Source organism: Chelonoidis abingdonii, chromosome 3, assembly GCF_003597395.2.
Source record: "Chelonoidis abingdonii isolate Lonesome George chromosome 3, CheloAbing_2.0, whole genome shotgun sequence".
In the NCBI taxonomy this organism is placed as follows: domain Eukaryota; kingdom Metazoa; phylum Chordata; order Testudines; family Testudinidae; genus Chelonoidis; species Chelonoidis abingdonii.
In genome coordinates, this window is record NC_133771.1 from 126,105,925 (window position 1) to 126,124,526 (window position 18,602).

General features: G+C 39.7%; 1 protein-coding gene and 1 pseudogene across 3 annotated transcripts in view; both read left to right on the forward strand.

Annotated features, from left to right (window-relative positions):
• IGF2R (insulin like growth factor 2 receptor) overlaps positions 1-18,602 on the forward strand; it is a 100,318-nt gene that overhangs the window by 58,922 nt on the left and 22,794 nt on the right. For all 3 annotated transcript variants that reach the window (XM_032793182.2, XM_075064083.1, XM_075064084.1), the window contains exons 30-42: positions 1,068-1,204; positions 1,998-2,188; positions 2,965-3,091; positions 3,332-3,457; positions 6,590-6,852; positions 8,583-8,792; positions 9,875-10,018; positions 13,443-13,604; positions 14,279-14,486; positions 14,965-15,111; positions 15,647-15,881; positions 17,044-17,180; positions 18,163-18,277. In XM_032793182.2, the coding sequence (XP_032649073.1) occupies positions 1,068-1,204; positions 1,998-2,188; positions 2,965-3,091; positions 3,332-3,457; positions 6,590-6,852; positions 8,583-8,792; positions 9,875-10,018; positions 13,443-13,604; positions 14,279-14,486; positions 14,965-15,111; positions 15,647-15,881; positions 17,044-17,180; positions 18,163-18,277 (2,202 nt within the window). The remainder of the gene's footprint in view (positions 1-1,067; positions 1,205-1,997; positions 2,189-2,964; positions 3,092-3,331; positions 3,458-6,589; positions 6,853-8,582; positions 8,793-9,874; positions 10,019-13,442; positions 13,605-14,278; positions 14,487-14,964; positions 15,112-15,646; positions 15,882-17,043; positions 17,181-18,162; positions 18,278-18,602) is intronic.
• LOC116832470 (U4 spliceosomal RNA) lies at positions 899-1,015 on the forward strand (annotated as a pseudogene).

Below are 18,602 nucleotides of genomic sequence, written 5' to 3' on the forward strand. Positions count from 1 at the left end.
TCTCTGGGATGGGGAAAACAAACTTAAGTTTATGAACTAATGTTGTATATGGGAATAGACTGCTTTTGGGAAGTCAGGGAGGTTTTACAGTTTAGTGTCAAAACAAACATTGTTAGACTGGGCGGGAGAGGGAGCAGAAAGAGAGGCCAGAGATAATATGAAGCTGTTGGTGTTGAGGTTTTGAACCATTGAAAAGGAGAGTTATGTATGATAGAAACTGGAACCTAATGTTCGAATTTGTCTGTGTGTGTTGAAATATAGCTGACAACAAGTGCGTGTGCTCTTTCTGACCCTCCTAGAAGCAAGATAACTTGTGAGGCTTTCCCACTAAAACATTTTTGAATAGTTCTCTAGGTCAGTTTCACAGAGGTATTAAGGTCAGACGAGACCAGAATTCAGACTAGAGGTTCTAATAATGTATATCGGGGTTCGTGAAGTTCTGCCCAGATACACCTAGAGTAAGCCCAGAGACTTTAATTAGACTAAAGCATTTAATCCTCAGAAGATTAAACTGTGTGCCACAGGCAGGGAACAGGGGAGACTGAGGTCCCCAAGTGCCAGAGGTCTCTGCAGTGCCAGGGAATTGATTAGGTGAGAGAGACCCAGATGGTCCTAGCATATTAACCATACCTTGTGCTTCAGAGGAAGGGAGGAAAAAAAATCCCCAGTGCCCCAGCCCATCTGACCTGGGGGATAACTCCTTCTTGACCCCAAATCTGGCAATCACTGTGCTTTGAGTAAGACGCGCCAGCTAGGGACCTAGATAGAGGATTCTCTGTAACATCGGTCCACCCTATCTAATGGTTGCTCTTGGCAAACCTACGAGGTGAGACCTGGCTGAGATGCTGCTAATAGAAACCTACTGTTGGTGTAGGAGTTCCAGACACTTCCTGCATGTAGCTTTGCGCAGTGGCAGTATCATAGCCAATGAGGTTAATCCGAGGCGTGATTATTGCTAGTTGAAAATTTTCCCATGAATCAGTGCAGAATTGTTGATCCAGCATGGTGGTCTGCTTTTGGAGGTGGCTTTGATTCATCTAAATATAAAACTGTTTTGTTTAATGCAGAGACAACAAAGGAAACTCATTTGATCTTTCACCTCTGACACGGCATAGAGAAAACTGGGAAGCTATTCCAATGTCTGGCTCAACACAAAAATACTATATTAATGTCTGCCAGTCCTTAGTGCTACATGCAGGGGCAGGTAAGAGCAAGAAATACATATTTAAATGCCATTGGTAGTTATGGGATGAAAATAGGAGACGAGACAGCCCTGTCTCCTCTCCCCACCATGCCAACAGCAAAGCAAAAGATCACCAGGCACAGCTGTGGCTTGTGGGCAGCAGAGCGAAGGCCAACGCTTAGGGTCAGTTTCATTGTAACCAATGGTGGAGTTCCCCAGCAGCTCTTTTCTTTACCTCCACCGCCTCAGTCTTTCCTCACTACTTTCTAGCTCTTCCCCCTTTATTCTAAATCTGCCATAGATCTTGGGGGTGGGCGAGACGGCACAGAAGAGCCTCACTGGAGGAAGGTGACCTTTTGAGGAGGTTGCTTCCCTCTAGCCCCGTGGAGCTGATCCTAGATTCTTTGCCAGGTGTCTAGGGGCAGATATTCTGGCAGCTGATCTGTGCAGTAGCAGACTTCCCTTCTAGCAGCTACAGCTGTGGCTGGTTCCTCCTGCTGCTGCATGACCCTGTGAGTGGGAGGTGAAGCTGTATAAAGGAAGCAAAGAGCACTTGAGGATGAGTGTCCCAAGTGACTGAGTGTCCAAAATTAACATAATCCGTTCTTTTCAAGACTGAGGTCAGCCATTTAAAGTGACGGTCAAGCTAAGCATTTCTTTTAAAGTGATGTTGATGAGTAGCATAGTATTTTGCCGCTAGGATATATGTGGAAGAATCCCTTGTTCCATAAACATGCATCCTAAACTGCTGGGACAGCTGGTGATGGAGTCACAGAGAGTAAACGTCACACTTCTGCATTTGTCTCTTGTCTAGGGTCTTGCCCATCAGATGCAGCTGTCTGCTTAGTGGATGGTTCCAAATATATAAATCTAGGTGAGGTTGCTGATGGACCACGATGGGAAAATGGCATTTCTGTTCTGAAGTATGTAAATGGGGAGCCATGTCCAGACAAAATTCGCAAGAGGACAACAATAATACGCCTCAAGTGTGATGAAAGCAGAGTTGTAAGTATGGTACTGCTAGTAGGGTTTTATCTTGCTGTGACGTATCCACTTTTCTGTGAAGGAAACATGCTCGCCACTATTTTGAGGTGAGGCAAAAACCCTTTTGGTGCAATTGGATTGGAACTAGCTGTGGGATGTAAGGAAGGAGTTGAGCTCCTGATCTGAGACTCCTAGAATTTGAGCGACTGACCAGAAAGGTCTTTTTGATGTCTAATATGCCTGCTAGTGCAGAGTTATTCTCTTTAGTACATAGTCTAACATTTTCTCTAGCTTTCAGATATACCCAGCAGTGGAGTTTCCATTACTTGCTGTGGGAAAGTATTATGCAGCTGAAATAACCTTACTTCTTGAATCCTGTTCCTCCTGCCCTGATACATGGGCTAAATGTTCCTTTTTTAATTTATCTTGTTGCACAATTATATATGTCACCCTCTGTGTTCACACCTTGAAAATATTTTCTTACAGATTGTTACCTGGCTCTCACCTTTTTAGTCATCACAGCCCACTCTCACAAGCTGAGTTCTTTAACTCTCCTCATGCCATATCTCCTGCCCATCATCACTTCTGTTGCTGCTACTCTCATCTTCTTCTGCCTTGTCAGTATGAAATGACCAGAACAGAATATAGGAGTCTAGGTGCTTTCCCACCAGAGTGGGACTAGATAGATTTGGCCTAAGTGGTAAATGCTATAAGGACAGTCTGTCATGTTTAAATGTTTGCTGTACCTGTGTGAAGATACTTTGATTTTTCTCTCTCAAATCTTCTGTGTTTTTCAGGAGTCTAAACCAGAATTAGTAACTGCTATTGAAGAATGTGAATATACTTTCTTATGGTTCACTGCTGTTGCATGTCCTCTGAAAAGAAATGTTCAAAATGACTGCAGAGTAACCAACCCTGCTACAGGTAAGGCAGACCCTGAAGAGATTGTTGCCTCAGAAAATTCCGGCATTGGATTCCTCTAAAGTAGCTTAAAAGGCAAATAATTGTCAAAACTGATTGGTGCCTATAGGGCATCCTGTGGAGTCAGGAGTGCTGGGCTGTGATTCTTAAGCATCTCTTTAAAAAGACATTGCTTGTTTGACTCAATTTTTATTTATTTTTGATTCTGCAAAAGGAATAAATTCTTCCTTGTTCTCCCTGCAGGCCATCTCTTTGACCTGAATTCTTTAAAGAGAGAGTCTGGCTACAGAATCTATGACAGCAAGAAAAGAAGAACACTTCAGTTGAATGTTTGTAATGAAGCTAAAAGCCCATGTGGTAGTGGGGTTGGTAAGTTTTTGTTTTGTGTTTTTGTGTTTTGTTTGCTTTTTCTGAATTTGCCTTCTGTGCTTGTAAATAGTATGCCACAACACTAACAATAGATCAGTCAGTGAAACTCTCTGCCTAAAGAAAAACCTGTTTTTTCCTCACAGTATTAAACGCCAAAACATACAAGTGGGCAAGAGATAATGGAATATAATGCACTGATACGTGGGGAGATAGAGGTAGCCTGGTTGGGACTCACCGGTGCAAAATACATTCCTTATGATTCTAAAGTAACATGTTAGCAGTGGAGTTAGAAATGGACAACATTTTTCTTGGAGAAGTGAATGTTATTGCTCAGTCTCTGTCTGAACAGAAGCCCTTCTTTCTGGACCATGGAGAAAGGCCCGTAGATCTGGCTGCAAGCAGGGAATAGGGCTAGTCCTTTGAATTCTTCAGAGTTCTCAGCCTCTGGGCATGTTCAGGCAGCATGCTATGGGTCTCTCCTTTGGGACAAGACTTGGGAATTTGCATTGAGCACTCTGTCTTAAAAGAACAAAAAAACAAAACAATTGGCACTTGGAACAAAAATCAGGGAAAAATATGGTTCCCAGAAGATGGAAATCGGCCTCTTTTCAAGAAAACTAAACTTCCCCCATCTTTATCACTTGTAAACAGCTGATTGCAAAACTGACCAAAAACACTGCAAATAACAAGCAGCAGAAACTCCATTAAACTGGTTTTAGGTTGTGGAGTAACATGCAACAGTCACCAATATAATTTAAGTTTATTCAGCCAAACTATTTAAGGAACAGCTGTGACTCCTTCATTTCAATTCAGTGAGACTTTATTAACATGACAAGTTATACAAGTGCTGCCAAATTGTAAGAAAGAGACCCCTTGGATATGTATGGTGACCCTTCTTTCAACAACTTCAAACTGCACTAAAATTTAAACAAAGAAATGTGAGTTCAGACCTGTATGTTAGGAAACCACTTACAAGGCACAGTGGCTATCATTAGATAGAAGAGCACTTCTGCTAGTGCATCTAGTGATGCCTGGGGGAATTCTGTGCCAAAAAATTTAATTGTGCGCACAATATTTTCAGATTCTACAAAATTCAGCATATTTTTTGTCCAAATAACACAATAGAATCACACCAGCTTCAATTATTTTTGCTCATTTATTTCAACATACCTGTCAGCAAGTATGTCTGTAACAATACAGACGACAAAAGAGATTCAGGAAATGTTTTTTGCCAAATAGTGTCTTACTAGCTGTATTAATACAGAACTCTGAATAATAATTCATTTATATGACAATACAGAACTGTATTTTCCACACCCCTCAGAAGCAGTGCAAAGGTTTGGGGGCGTCAGGGTAACAAAGAGGGGCTGAGGGAGAGTGAAGTAAATGGCTGGGAAGGAGCCTGGGTGTGAACTTCATGGGTTGTTTAGTATGAGGGAAAAGTATGGAACAGGTTTTTTTGGGGGCGGGGTGGGGGGAGGGAGGACAGGGAGAGTGTTAGGGAACTTCCCCCATACAGACCCTGACTGGCCCCTAGACTCTCCCATTCTGTCAGGCACATCTGCTCCTATCCGCTTGTGTGTCTGTGCCCTCATCCAACCGCTCCCCGACCCTATGTAGCTCCTCCCCTCCCCCATCACCATGTGTCTCTGCACCTCCCTCCCCCATCACCATGTGTCTCCATTCCCATTCAGCCCCTGCCCCAGTCTGTCCTCCCCCCATTACACCTTATGAGCCCCTGTCTGACACCCCTCTCCAGCACCCCACAGACCCTGTCTCCTCACCTGAGAAGCGCTGGGAATGCAGCTCTCTCTACCCTTGCTGCTGGGAGCTGCAACTTTGGTCTGTTGCCACAGTGCCCTCTAGTGGGGAAAAAGGCAGGACTGCTTCAACATTTTGACAGAAGCTTTTTTTCTACATGAAAAAAATAAAAATCTGCAGGGTTCATTAAATATACACAGATGCAGTAGTGCAGATTTCCCTCAGGAGTAATTTAGTATAAATGTAGTCTACACGAGGTACTAATCCCATCCCTAAATCAGACTTCCAGTGGTGACCTGTTAAGAGAACGTTTAATATTTTTATGTAGCAGATTAATTTGGTCTAGAAGACTGACACGGTGTTCTTCTCCCATATTAAGTGTCCCCTACAGTAGTAGGTATGGCGTTATCTGAATCTACTAACAAGCCTTGGAAGCCTATGGCAGGCAACGTTTAAGAATTAGTGTAGAAACACTTGCACTGTTGATGCAACAAAGCTGTGGGATTCTAGCTGGGGTGAAGGAATTAGAACTCTCCTCTCTCAAACAATCTTTAGAAGCGCAGTTTGCATGTCATCGACTAGAATTGAAAAGAGAATCAACACTGATGGTCCACACTTCACTGATCCATTTATGGCTAAGTATCACAGCGTGTCTGGTATAATGTCCTCTGCTACTCTGTGTGGCCCCATATTCTGACCCATAGTGGCTGCAGTAGGACCCCTGTCAGAGTTCTTACAGTCTACCAGATAAATATGTAATTCCACAAATGACAACAGTTAACATCATCTCTTCAAATGTTGTCTGCCTGTAACTGCTTTGAGTAGTTTATACTGATCTCTCTAATATAAAGAGATATTAATACCCAAAGGGCTTAACCCCCATCAAATGGGCAAGTAACTCACCTTATTTCATCTTAGACAAAAAGTCGGTTTCTAGTTTTTCAGGGGCTAATGGTCTTTGCATCCTTATAATTTAAAAGAAGCAAATGTCTAGTTCTGAATGTTTGCGGGGAGATGAGGAATGGGGGGCCAGGACTAGGAGTAGCTATACTAAAACTTTGCCTGTTACCTTTCATCTTGACTGAAAGTTCTACAGCCACCACGCCCTTTTGATGCTTGTAAAATGATATTTAAACATAGTGGTGCAATTAGTTGATACCATATTGAGAGGGTTTTTTTAAATGGGAAAAATTAAAAATTTTAAAGCTTGCTTCGGGGAAAAATAATCATTCAGAATGCTTTTATTTCTAGTTTAAGACCACCGTAGGATTTAAGGAACAATCGTAATTTACCACACAATTACACAGTACGATCAGATTATTCATTTTCTTTCCTAGCCAATAACTTTTGTCCCCATTTTACTTAATTTAGGTGCCTGCATTATTGGTGGTCAGAAGCCAATTAATGCTGGAAGGCTGAGTAAAATGTTAATTTATGAGGATCAGCTGTTGAAGCTTGTCTATTCAGGGGGAGATCCCTGTCCTGGAAATGCTGAATTGAAACACACAAGCTATTTTACCTTTGTGTGCAAGTCTGATGCTGGAGCTGGTAGCCGACCTGTGCTTTTGTCCTTTGATGAGCAGACATGCACCCATTACTTTTCTTGGCATACTACATTAGCCTGTGAGGAGGAGGTAAGAGAATCAACAAGTCTCTTTCTGAAACAGAAACCACAGACACAGTACAGTGGAAAAACCATTCTGCTTCTTGTTAACGTCATCTTGATGTGGCAAAAGTATGTTCTTTAAATTCTACATTTCAAGAGAGAGGTCTCATCTTGTACTGTACCCTAACTTATAAAGAAGTTCATAGCAGAAGTCTATTTTTTTTTTTTTTTTTTTTTTTAGCAGTGAGTATAATTTTGTGTTACAGTAAAAGGTAGAAGTCTGCTACCAGGTAGTACTTGTAATCAAAGTATTTCTAGTTTCGGTACTTGTTGACCAATCTGAGAGTACTCTTAACAAGAACAGAAAGGGCGTTTTCAGATGTTAACCTCTGAGTTAATGTGACACGCTTTGATAGCTTGTAAGATAACTCATTTCACTATTGAGTATCTTTTTGTCTTGAAAGATATGCCATAGCTGAAATAGAAATTATGGACCTGATGCAGAAATTTGACGGTGAGGCTCTATGGCCTGTTATGCAGATAAGATTAGGTGATCATAATGGTTCCTTCTGGCCTTAGAAGTCTGACGTATTTTGCAGCTGCTTTTCTCCTAGGTACCGTTCAGAAACCCAAAACTTTCATATGATTTGAGAAACGTAGACACTCAGATTTTCTTGGTGCCAGAAAGTAAAAACATGATTGTACAGTGGAAAAAAAAATTACTGTATTGTAATTAAATGGCTTAAATGCTGTACTTGGAGTATACTCCCATGACTGATTTCGAGATTGCCATTGAGTTTGCTGACCCTTGAGACATTTTTATGGCTGTCTACTGTGATGGGGCAAGGCCAGATGGTTACGGTAAAGTAGTAAGGAACAGGTATGTTAGCCCCAGGCTAAACAAATCCCTGGTACCATGGTAACCAAATGGTAGTTGCTACAGGTTAATCAAGACACCTGGGGCCAATTAAAATCTTTCTAGAAGGCAGTAGAGATAGCTACATTGATTGGGGCACCTGAAGCCAATCAAGGGCTGGCTAGAACTAGTTAAAAGCCTCCAAGTTAGTCAGTGAGGGGAGGAGCAATAGGTGCAAGGAGCTGAGAGTGAGAGGGTATGCTGCTGGAGGATTGAGGAGTACAAGCATTATCAGACACCAAGAGGAAGGTCTTGTGGTGAGGATAAAGAAGGTGTTTGGAGGAGGCCATGGGGAAGTAGCCCAGGGAGTTGTAGCTATCATGCAGCTGTTACAGGAGGCACTATAGACAGCTGCGATTCGCAGGGCCTGGGCTGGAACCTGGAGTAAAGGACGGGCCCGGGTTCCCCCCAAACCTCCCAACTCCTGATCAGGCACAGGAGGAGTTGACCCAGACTGTGGGTTCCACCAGAGGGGAAGATCACTGAGGTGAGAAAATCTGCCAATAAGCGCAGGACCCACCAAGGTAGAGGAGGAACTTTGTCACACTACACTAAGAAATTACACACCAATTCTTCATTTCTCTCTCCCTTAGTGGCGAATCTGGGCCCGAAGTCATAAACATTAAATAAGAAAATCCCATTTCTTCTAACATCTACAAATTATGTAGATTACTGTCAGTAGCTAAGCAAAGAGCAACAAATGCAGTTTTACTTAGAGGCTCTCCAAATTGAATTTGAAATTTAATTCCACTTGAAATTAACTCTCTGGCCAGAGGGAGAAAGGGAGGTATTATTGTATAATAGACAGTTCCCGTAAAGGCATAACATTTGTTTTCTAACAGATGAAATGCTCAGTGCTGAATGGCAGCTCAGTTATTGACCTCTCCCCTCTGATCCATCGAACTGGTTATTATGAGGCATTTGTTGATGAGCTAACTGACAGCACTCCAGATTTCTATATTAACATCTGTGAGCCTCTGAATCTAGTCGCAGATGTCAACTGCCCACCTGGAGCGGCTGTCTGCATGGATCCTGTTAATGGACCCCCCATAGTAAGTATGGTGTAACTATTAGCACTGAAATATTTTGAGATCCTGTAACTCTGACAACTCTGAATAACACCTCTTACCTCGATGAAACTGATCTGATTATGAGTTTTTGGGGGAAAAGTTGATTAAAACTGCATCTGCAAAATCCTGCCCCATCACACCATTTGTCACTTCTCCCCAACCTGTGTCCACGTCTTATATCACCATGGCTATCCTCTGAGTTGGAAAGATCCTCTGGCATTGCAGACTTCAGTCTCCTGTGATATATATACCATCAGCTCACACCAGGATAGACCCAAAACATTAGCCAAACATGTCTCATTCATGGTTTATATTTAGGAGTACCTACTAGGTGTTTGGATTGGTGAGCAGAAAGCTTTTAAGTAGTCACCTATATATGGTGGAGAAAAGATGCTAACCATAAAATTAATACAGTGGTCCTAAATGTGTGTCCCAGTGTGTAGTGAAACGTAATTACAGGTGAAAAATCTCCAAAACCTTTTGTGAACATTTGACTACCAGATATCTTGGCTTGCAAAGCAACAGTTGAAGGTGAAATTGGATTTGAAGGTGATGGTAACTCACCACCATAAGGAAGGTTGCTGGGGATGTTGACGTTTTCTCTTGCCGAATCTTAGTGAAGATTAACTTACAAAAATGTGCATCAAGAGTCAGTAAAGGCTGTGCACAAGTGAAACTAGTATTTTAAATGACACAACTTCTTTATACTTGAGACTTTGGATGCTTCCGTGTTGGCTAATAAGAAACCTGCTCGTTACTTGAAAACAGCACTCTTTCTTGGGCTAATGACACATCTTGCACCCAAGATGTGAAATTTTGTTGGTGGCTTATGTGCTGTTTTTTCAAGCTTACCCATCATTTATCATAGTGAGTGGTCACCTTCTATTTTAAGATCTAATCAGAGTGCATCCAAGGAGAACAGTTGTTATAGGGCATGATTTTCAGAGGTGTTCAATACCTCTGTTCTCACTTAAGCCAAGTAGCTGCATCTTCCATTGACTTATCTGAAAACTGGGCTGTAGTATTTAATATGCCATTACTAATGAATGTTTTTGCTCATTCAGGATATTGGTCGCATTACTGGACCTCCAAAAATAAATCCTGCAGTAAATGAAGTTTATATCACTTTTAACAGTACAACTCCATGTGAAGCAGACAAAACATTCAGCTCTCTTATTGTATTCCATTGTAAAAGAGGAACAAGTTTGGTAAGAAATCTTCTTTTTTTAACGTTTTACAGTGAAAATACAGATTTTAGTGTAGGAGAAGGAACAATAGTAAGTAACCAATGAGATAGTGTAAACTTTGCATGTCCCTAGTGAATTTCTATTTTAAACTCCAACCAAAACTAGTCAGGAAAAAATTGAGTAGTTCATGGAAAGACAGCAAGCTTCAGAAGATGGTTTCCATTTTATGGCCTGAAAGAAAATTAGTCCTTTGTTCAGTTATTTTAAGATACATATTTTTAGGCAGGCGGCAAATTACGCAAATTGCAAGCTATCTGAGACTTCGAGTTAATTAGTTTAGTGGTAGCTTATTGTTAACATTAAACTTCCTCTTAATACTGTCTCTGATCAGCCTTAGCCCTGTACCAAAAGGAAGGAGTGGAATTTTTTTGCCTCGTGGGGGAAAACATTAGAATTTATTTGAATGTTTCCTTCGTACTCAGTGTGCCATTTTCCCTGATTTAAAGACCAAAGATATCTTGTTACAAAATGTTAAAGCTGCCTGGTTAAGCACTCAAGACAGGAAATGTAATAAATCTTAAATGTTCTTCTAATGTAGGTGTTTGATTACATTTAAAAATACACATTTTATATAAATACCAGGACTGTCAATCGCATGAGTTAACTACGATTAACTCAAAAAAATTAATCGCGATTACTCGCACTTAGAACAATAGAATACCGATTTGAAATTTATTAAATATTTTTGGATGTTTTTGTACATTTTCAGTATAGATTGCAATTACAGCACACAATACAAAGTACACGGTGCACACTTTCATATTGTTGTTTGATTGCAAATATGCACTGTAAAAATGATAAACAAAAGAGAATATTTTTCAATTCACTTCATACAAGTACTGAAATGCAATTTCTTTATCGTGAAAGTGTAACTTACAAATGCAGATTTTTTTGGTTACGTAACTGCACTCAAAAACAAAAGTGTAAAGCTTTAGCGCCTACAAGTCCACTCAGTCCTCCTCCTTCTGCCAATCACTAAGACAAAATTTGTTTACATTGACGGGAGATACTGCTCCCTGCTTCTTATTTATAATGTCACCTGAAAGTGAGAACAGACATTTGCATGGCACTTTTGTAGCCGGTGTTGCAAGGTGTTTACATGCCAGGTATCTATGCTAAACATTTGTATGCCCCTTCATGCTTCAGCCACCATTCCAGAGGACATGCATCCATGCTGATGAGACGTCTTAAATAAATAAATAAAAAATGCATCAATTAAATTTGTGACTGTACTCCTTTGTCGGGAGAATTGTCTCCTGTTCTTTTACCTGCATTCTGCATATATTGCATGTTGTAGCAGTCTCGGATGATGACGCAGCACGTTTGTTTTAAGAACATTGTCACAGCAGATTTGACAAAACGCAAAGAAGAGACCAATGTGAGATTTCTAAAAATAGCTACAGCACTCAACTCAAGGTTTAAGAATCAGAAATGCCTTCTAAAATCTGAGAGCGATGAGATGTGGAGCATGCTTTCAGAAGTCTTAAAAGAGCAACACAAACCACCAAAAAAGAAAATCAACCTTCTGCTAGTGGCATCTGACTCAGAGATGATGAAAAGAACATGAATCAGTCTGCACTGCTTTGGATCATTATCAGCAGAACCCATCATCAGCATGGAAGCTTGTCCTCTGGAATGGCGGATGAAGCATGAACAGACATGTGAATCTTTAGTGCATCTGACACTTAAATATCTTGTGACGCCAGCCACAACAGTGGCATGCAAATGCCTGTTCTCATTTTCAGGTGACATTGTAAACAAGAATCAGGCGGCATTACCTCCTGCAAATTATAACCAACCTTGTTTGTCTGAGTGATTTGGCTGGCCAAGAAGTAGGATTGAGTGGACTTGTAGGCTCTAAAGTTTTACATTGTTTTATTTTTGAATGTAGGTTTTTTTTTAACATAATTCTACATTTGGAAGCTCAACTTTCATGATAGAGATGGCACTACGGTACTTGTGTGAGGTGAACTGAGAGTCTATTTGTTTTTTACAGTGCAAATATTTGTAACAAAAAATTAATATAAAGTGAGCACTGTACACATTAATTGCACTTACAATACAAAATACAACATCTGAAAACGTAGTAAACATTCAAAAATTATTTAAAATAAATGGTATTCAATCGTTTAACATCACGATTAATCACAGTTTAAATCGCTTGATAGCACTAAAAGACTAAAGCTGGTCAGAAAAACATTGATGGAGACTTTTCTATCAAAATGCTTTTTTGAAACTGTCTTTCTCCAAAATTTTGTTTATGAGCAAAAGTGAAAAGTTCCAAAAATGTCGGACACATTTCAGCATTATCAGAATGCTTCAATTTTTTGTTTTGAAACTACTTTCTCTTAAACTCTATTTATTAATAGAATGTATTAGAATAGAAAACAAATTATGGCAATTAGAAGACAAGAGGAAATGGTAAAGATCAAATTCAGTTAAAGAACAAGAAGTGGGAATATGTGTGCCTTGGAGGACTAGTATTGAAGAATGGGAGTTGTGAAGATGCCATAAAATGAAGAATCAGACTTGCCACTACAGCATTCAGAAAACTCTGCAAGGCTAAAAATATTTCAATAAATATGAAAATCAATGTACGTGAGAACTATCATGCTGATACTGCTGTTCAGGTCGAAATGCTGGAGTATGAGGAAAGCTGATGAATGAAAGATTTTGACTGCAGAAATGAACTGGCTGAGGGAAATACTGAGAGGCTCAGGGTAGTGGGGAGGGTGGGAAATTAGAGCAAGAAATAATGCTGTTACAGGCGAGTCAAGAAAAACAACTAACATGATTTGGACACAAGTCAAGAATAGACCCAGAAAGGATGCAGTGCATGGCTATCCACACCAGAGTGCAAGGAACCAAGAAGGCACTGGACAGCGAAAATGGTGTAGAATAGAGAGGTTCTGAACGAAGTTGTGAAGCTATAGTACATGACAAAGTGGTGAAAGACTTCATTCAGCCCTATTGTTGCTGTTGAGGTGACAGGTAGGATTTGAAGAATATAAAACAAGTCAAAATATCTAAACAAAACTTAAACTTAAAAAACACCCTGAATTTTCCTTTGGAGAATTTTCAGATTTTCCATTTTTGTTCTGATATGAAATGAAGCCAAATTTTGGAATCTCAAAATACTTTGCAAAACAGCATTTGTCTTCCACACAGCTCTAGAAATGCATGAAAATGGGTAATATGATGGAATAATTTGTGACCTGTGGCATCTTACCATTTTGTACTAGTTTTAGTCCTGAGCCAAGGAGTTAGTAAAAACAGCCCTGCCATCAGGAGTCTCCTTTTTACCTCTTCCTCCGCCCCCGATAACTAGAAATAATCAAACCCACACAGAGTTCATTGTAATGCTTTTGCTATGTTCTTTTAACAGGGCAATCCAAAGATGATACGAGAATCTGACTGCAGTTTCGTGTTCGAGTGGGCCACTCCTCTAGTGTGTCCCGATAAAGTGAACGTGCTGGGCTGCTCTGTGACTGATGAGCAGTTAAACTACACTTTTAACTTGTCCACCCTTTCTGGAAGCTCGTATAAGGTAACATTAACACAGTGCTGGGACGGCAGCTGTTCTCAGTAGTGGGGGAAAAGCATGCTTTGAAACCAAAGCAGTAATAGTCATTTGAATAAGCCAGGCGAGCTGAGGAAATCAAGATGAAGAGGCATGTGCATTATGTTTCTGTGCCATCTCCAAGAGCCACTGGCATGAAGTTGTGGTACTCTTCCTGACTGCAGTCCTGTGGCGGAGACACAACGATGTACTGGTAGCTCTAGTCCTTCTTCTCTCATAAAATGCTTCATACTAGACTTACAAAGTTGTGCTTCTTGGGGTATTCCTCCCTCACCCCACTGCCAGTGAGGAAACATCATTAACTTTTCCGTTATTAGGCACTGTAATTTTAAAAAATGGATACTTGTGCACAGGCCAATCAATATTCATAAAAACTCCTGGGTGCTACAGTAATATAATAGAGTTTTGTGAGGCTGACCTATTAATATGGCTCAGTACAATAAAACTTTAAACTGCAGGATATATTTCTTCCTTATGGTCTTTAAATGATTTTCTGTAAAATGTCCAATCCCTGTCATCTAAACTTTTTACAAGACTTCAAGTACATAAAGGACTTGGGTAGCTCTCATAGAGTATTGACTGTTAGCTCTAGAGTGTTTTTGTCTTTGTGATGTAAGATTCCCTTCTGGGTGCCTCTACAGGTATCTTCTGGATCCAACAGTTACCACATTGGGGTGTGTGCTGAAGTAGCAGATGTGCCCCAAGGAAAATGCATAGATGGGGCAGTGTGTCTGGTCTCTGAAAACGGTGCTGCTTCATTTGGAACCATAAAGGGAATGAAAATGGATTACAGGCATCAGGATGAAACTGTCATTCTGCAGTATACTGGGGGTGATCGGTGCCCTCCAGGTGAGATCCTGTAACTAGCTATAGGTAATTTTATATAAAAAATGGTCTGGTCCCATTAGGACACAGAGCGGCCGAAAAACTGCCAGGAAAAAACAGTTTAGCAATAGGAAGATGTAATCTTGGCTCTTGTATAATTAGTAGCTTTAAAAACATAATGTTTGTTTTATATTTATGATCTACTGCTGACCTCTGCAAAGAAGTTATCTACTTATGCTCAATACAGCCTTTGCTGCATATGTGAGTTTGAAGTGGCTCAGTGAAGGCCCTAGCTGTTTGCCCAGAAAGTTAAACTGTGTATCTCTTGCAGTGTCATATTTGATGTTTCTGTATTTGTCCCTGAATGCTGGGCTGATAGATTTTAAAAACAGAACAGAGAGTAATATATAGGAGAATTATAAACTGCTTTTGATGTATTGCCTGTCATTACACATGGTAACTACAGAGCATATGTCTCAAGGGGTATCACCTCCATTTACAGTGACTGAAAAAGGTGAGCTTTGCGTATTCCCCTTCAAATACAAAGGCAAGCGCTATGAGGATTGTATTGTGGATGAAGAAAAACGGCGCTGGTGTGCCACGACTAATGACTATGACAAAGATGGAAAATGGGGATTTTGTGGAAATGGTTAGTAAGAGCTTCATTTACCGGAGATATGAAATGATGTGCATGTCCTTGGGCCTGATTTTCAATTAAACCAAGGCTCTTTTTACATGGCTCTTGCACTATAAGGATGATAGTGTGTGGCTTTCCCTGCCTCCCCTCCAATACTGCTGTTGTGTGGGTAAAAGTCCTTTATGAGGAGAAACTATAACATTAGAAAACAGCATGCGATTTAAAAAAACAAACCCTAATGTCATAAAATGGTGAAAACTATTTTGCCTACTAAAAGTTGATCTTCCCATTAAGCTGGAGAAACTTTACTACATTAGGCTGATTAAATTAAAGTAATGGTTCATCAAAGTGACTGTGTTCTGCCTATTTCATGAATCTAATGTAGCTGGGCTAGAGACAAAAAATCAGATCTCTTTAATGAGAAGCTGTGCTTGATTTAGAACGGCTCTCCACTACTGGCTAGAGTCATAATAATTACGCTGCACAGTCCGCACGTACATTACAACCCCTCTGTTTTTATTCTCTCCGTTAATGTATCTCCGCATAGCAACTGGGAATCGAGAAGCTACTATTATTTTCAAGTGTGATGACAATGCTGGGAATGGGAACCCTCAGCTCCTGAGTGAGACACTTGGCTGTGCTGTCACCTTTGAATGGAAGACACAGTTTGTTTGTCCTCCAAAGAAGATGGAGTGCAAGTTCATCCGAAAGCACAAAACCTACGATTTAAGAGTGCTGTCCTCACTGACGGGATCGTGGCTTTTCGACTATCATGGGATCGCGTGAGTGGTTCCCCCCTCCCCCCAATGATTTTAATCCTTTTTACACAGCAGTTTGTGCATCAGTGGATTGAGATTGAGTTACGTGGTGCGTATATGGAGGGATGTATGTTGGTTTTTCAGTATTTGATAGTCCACTTTTAGTAGTTGGTTTGAATTAACCTTTTTCTCCAGATCGCAGCTTTTCATGAAGTTTAGGGAACTTGTGACTTCACTGAAACTGTAATTCTGTACATTTTAGAAATTGAAAGCTGTAATGAAAGGAGCTTCCTCATCCAGCTAAGTGGGGAAAGTCACTCTTCACAAATGGGTACCTCTGCACAGGGTGGATTAAAAACGATGGCATTTTTAAACAAACATCAGATTTTTTTAAAATATAGCGTCCATGAATATTCACTTTAATAAATTAAAGGGAATATCTTTATCTTAATCGGTTTATCTTTTTGAGGTTAAATCAAGTTTTATAAATGACACATGGCCTGCCCTAAATATATCTGCCGCTTTCAGTCTTGACAGCAGAGTGAATGCCAGTGTTTAGTTTTCCAACTTGAGTTGAGAAAGTTGGAACTTTGTTTTTCTTTTCCATTCTATGAATAAAGTAAAAGTGGAGAGATGAGATGTACTAGTTCTAAAAAGTTGAAAAACGTTACCAGAAACAATCTCTTCGATTAACTACAGTTAATTCTTCCTTTGTTTAATAAAGCAATTAATTTTAATGCAAAACACATTTTTATAAACGTGACTTTATGAATCCAGGACTTTTAAGGTACTATTTTTTAACTAACAATTTCATAATACTTTCTCTCTGCATTTTTAATTGAACTCCAATTTACTTCCAAATGTAGCTTGACATGAGTAAAAAATTGATCTAGTAAATTAGAGAACAGTGAGTGACACATACACATGCATCTTAAAATAAGAATCAGATCAGTTGATTTGAAAGTGCAATCAAAAAAAATCTGAAGTTTGACTCATTCTGTGTTTGCCCAGATTCAGATAGCTCTTATATAATGAGGCATGTAAAAATGAGCACTCAGTGGTTATGTAAACTAAGCAACAGTAAACATTTCTGAATACAGAATACTTCATGATGCTTAATCCTTTCCTTGTTCCTGTTCATTTGGCATAAATACTTTTTTTTTTTTTTTTTTTCCTCCTATGATAGGTATTACATGAACCTGTGTCAGAGAGTAAACAATGGACCTACAGACTGCCCTGAAAGAGCCGCTATTTGCAGCAAAAGTCGAAATGGGGCTGTTCAGGTTCTGGGAGTCGTACATACGCAGAAGCTGAATGTGACAGGTTCAGTAATCCTTTTGAATCCTTATTTCAATAGCTGCAAAATCAGTATTTTTATTGGGAGGATCTAGCAGTCGTGCTGAAACTCTCTTGCATAAAGACTTCAGTAAATACATCTGTTGCATGTTAATCAAGCTTTTTTTATCTTAAATGGCAGTAATAGTTTATTAATGACACATGCTTTTAAAAACTCTTCCAAAATTCCATCTAAAACAGAGTAACATTTAGGCTGTGATAGTGGCCAAAGGAAGTAAAATTAGTTATAGCTGAGCTTCTCTGAGGCCATTTTTTAGGAAAAATCCTAACTTTGCTATCAAGAACCCAGCACTGGGACATGTCCAGGTGTTCTACTCACTTTAATAGAATGTTTGAACGTGTTTGCTTTTTTAAACAAGGATTCTTGTTTAAAATCCTAGTTAAAGGAAAGTAGATAGTGACAGTTTTAGAAATTGCAAGAAAAATTATTATGCTGCAATGCTTTGGTTTAAAGAATCTTTCCTCTTGTCTTCCAAAAGTGCACCTGCAACTAACTTTTAAATCTCTTGTGTTTGTAAAGATTGGAAAGAAATCTAACCAGTAGGGGGAAAAAAAATGCACTTGCACTTATACTCATTGCCTTGCTTGCAAAAATCAGTTTTTCATTCGTTATTTGACAATGTGTGGGCTTTATTAAAATTTGTAAAATGGAACTAGCTAGGCAAATTAGCCATCTCTTTAAAGGAGAGAACACATTTGTAACTGCAGTGTTTCTTTTGGGAGGCATGGGGGAAACTGTATGGTAAGGATGGTTGGAATGATTTAAATTTTAGCTTTTGTACTGATGTAACAAGATGCAGTTTGGCCTCTGGGCCCATCAAAACATTGGGATTAGGTATTTAGATTATCTAAGATGACAGTAGTATTTTATAACCACAGTCACAAGCCAAGTTGTATTTAAAGGATTACAGAACACAAAGTACTGAGTCTCTCAATGATTGTTTTTCAGATGATAAAGTCCTTGTTAGTTACTCAGGTGGACATGAATGTAGAAAAAACAAGAAAGCAACAACCATTATAGAACTGAAGTGTGCAAAAACAATTGGTGAGCCCAGGCTACATAGGTGAGTAATAAGACTTTTTTTTGATTATGTTAACCAGACCTTCTTGGTTCAGTCAACCAGAAAGGTAGAGAGATTGCGGAAACAGCTTTTGTTCTGCTGTAAGGATTCAGTACTAAATGCACAAAAACCAAACTCTTGGCTTAAGAACTTAGAATGTTAACTTTGCTCTGCTATAGCACCTCTCATCCAAGAATCTCAGTGCTTTAGGAACATGGTCTCTCACACTTTTGTGAGGTTGGTACTATGCCCATTTTATGGATGGGTTAAGACCCAGATTTTTACAGGTATTACTTCACTCAGTGTTTCAATGCCTATGTCTCACTTT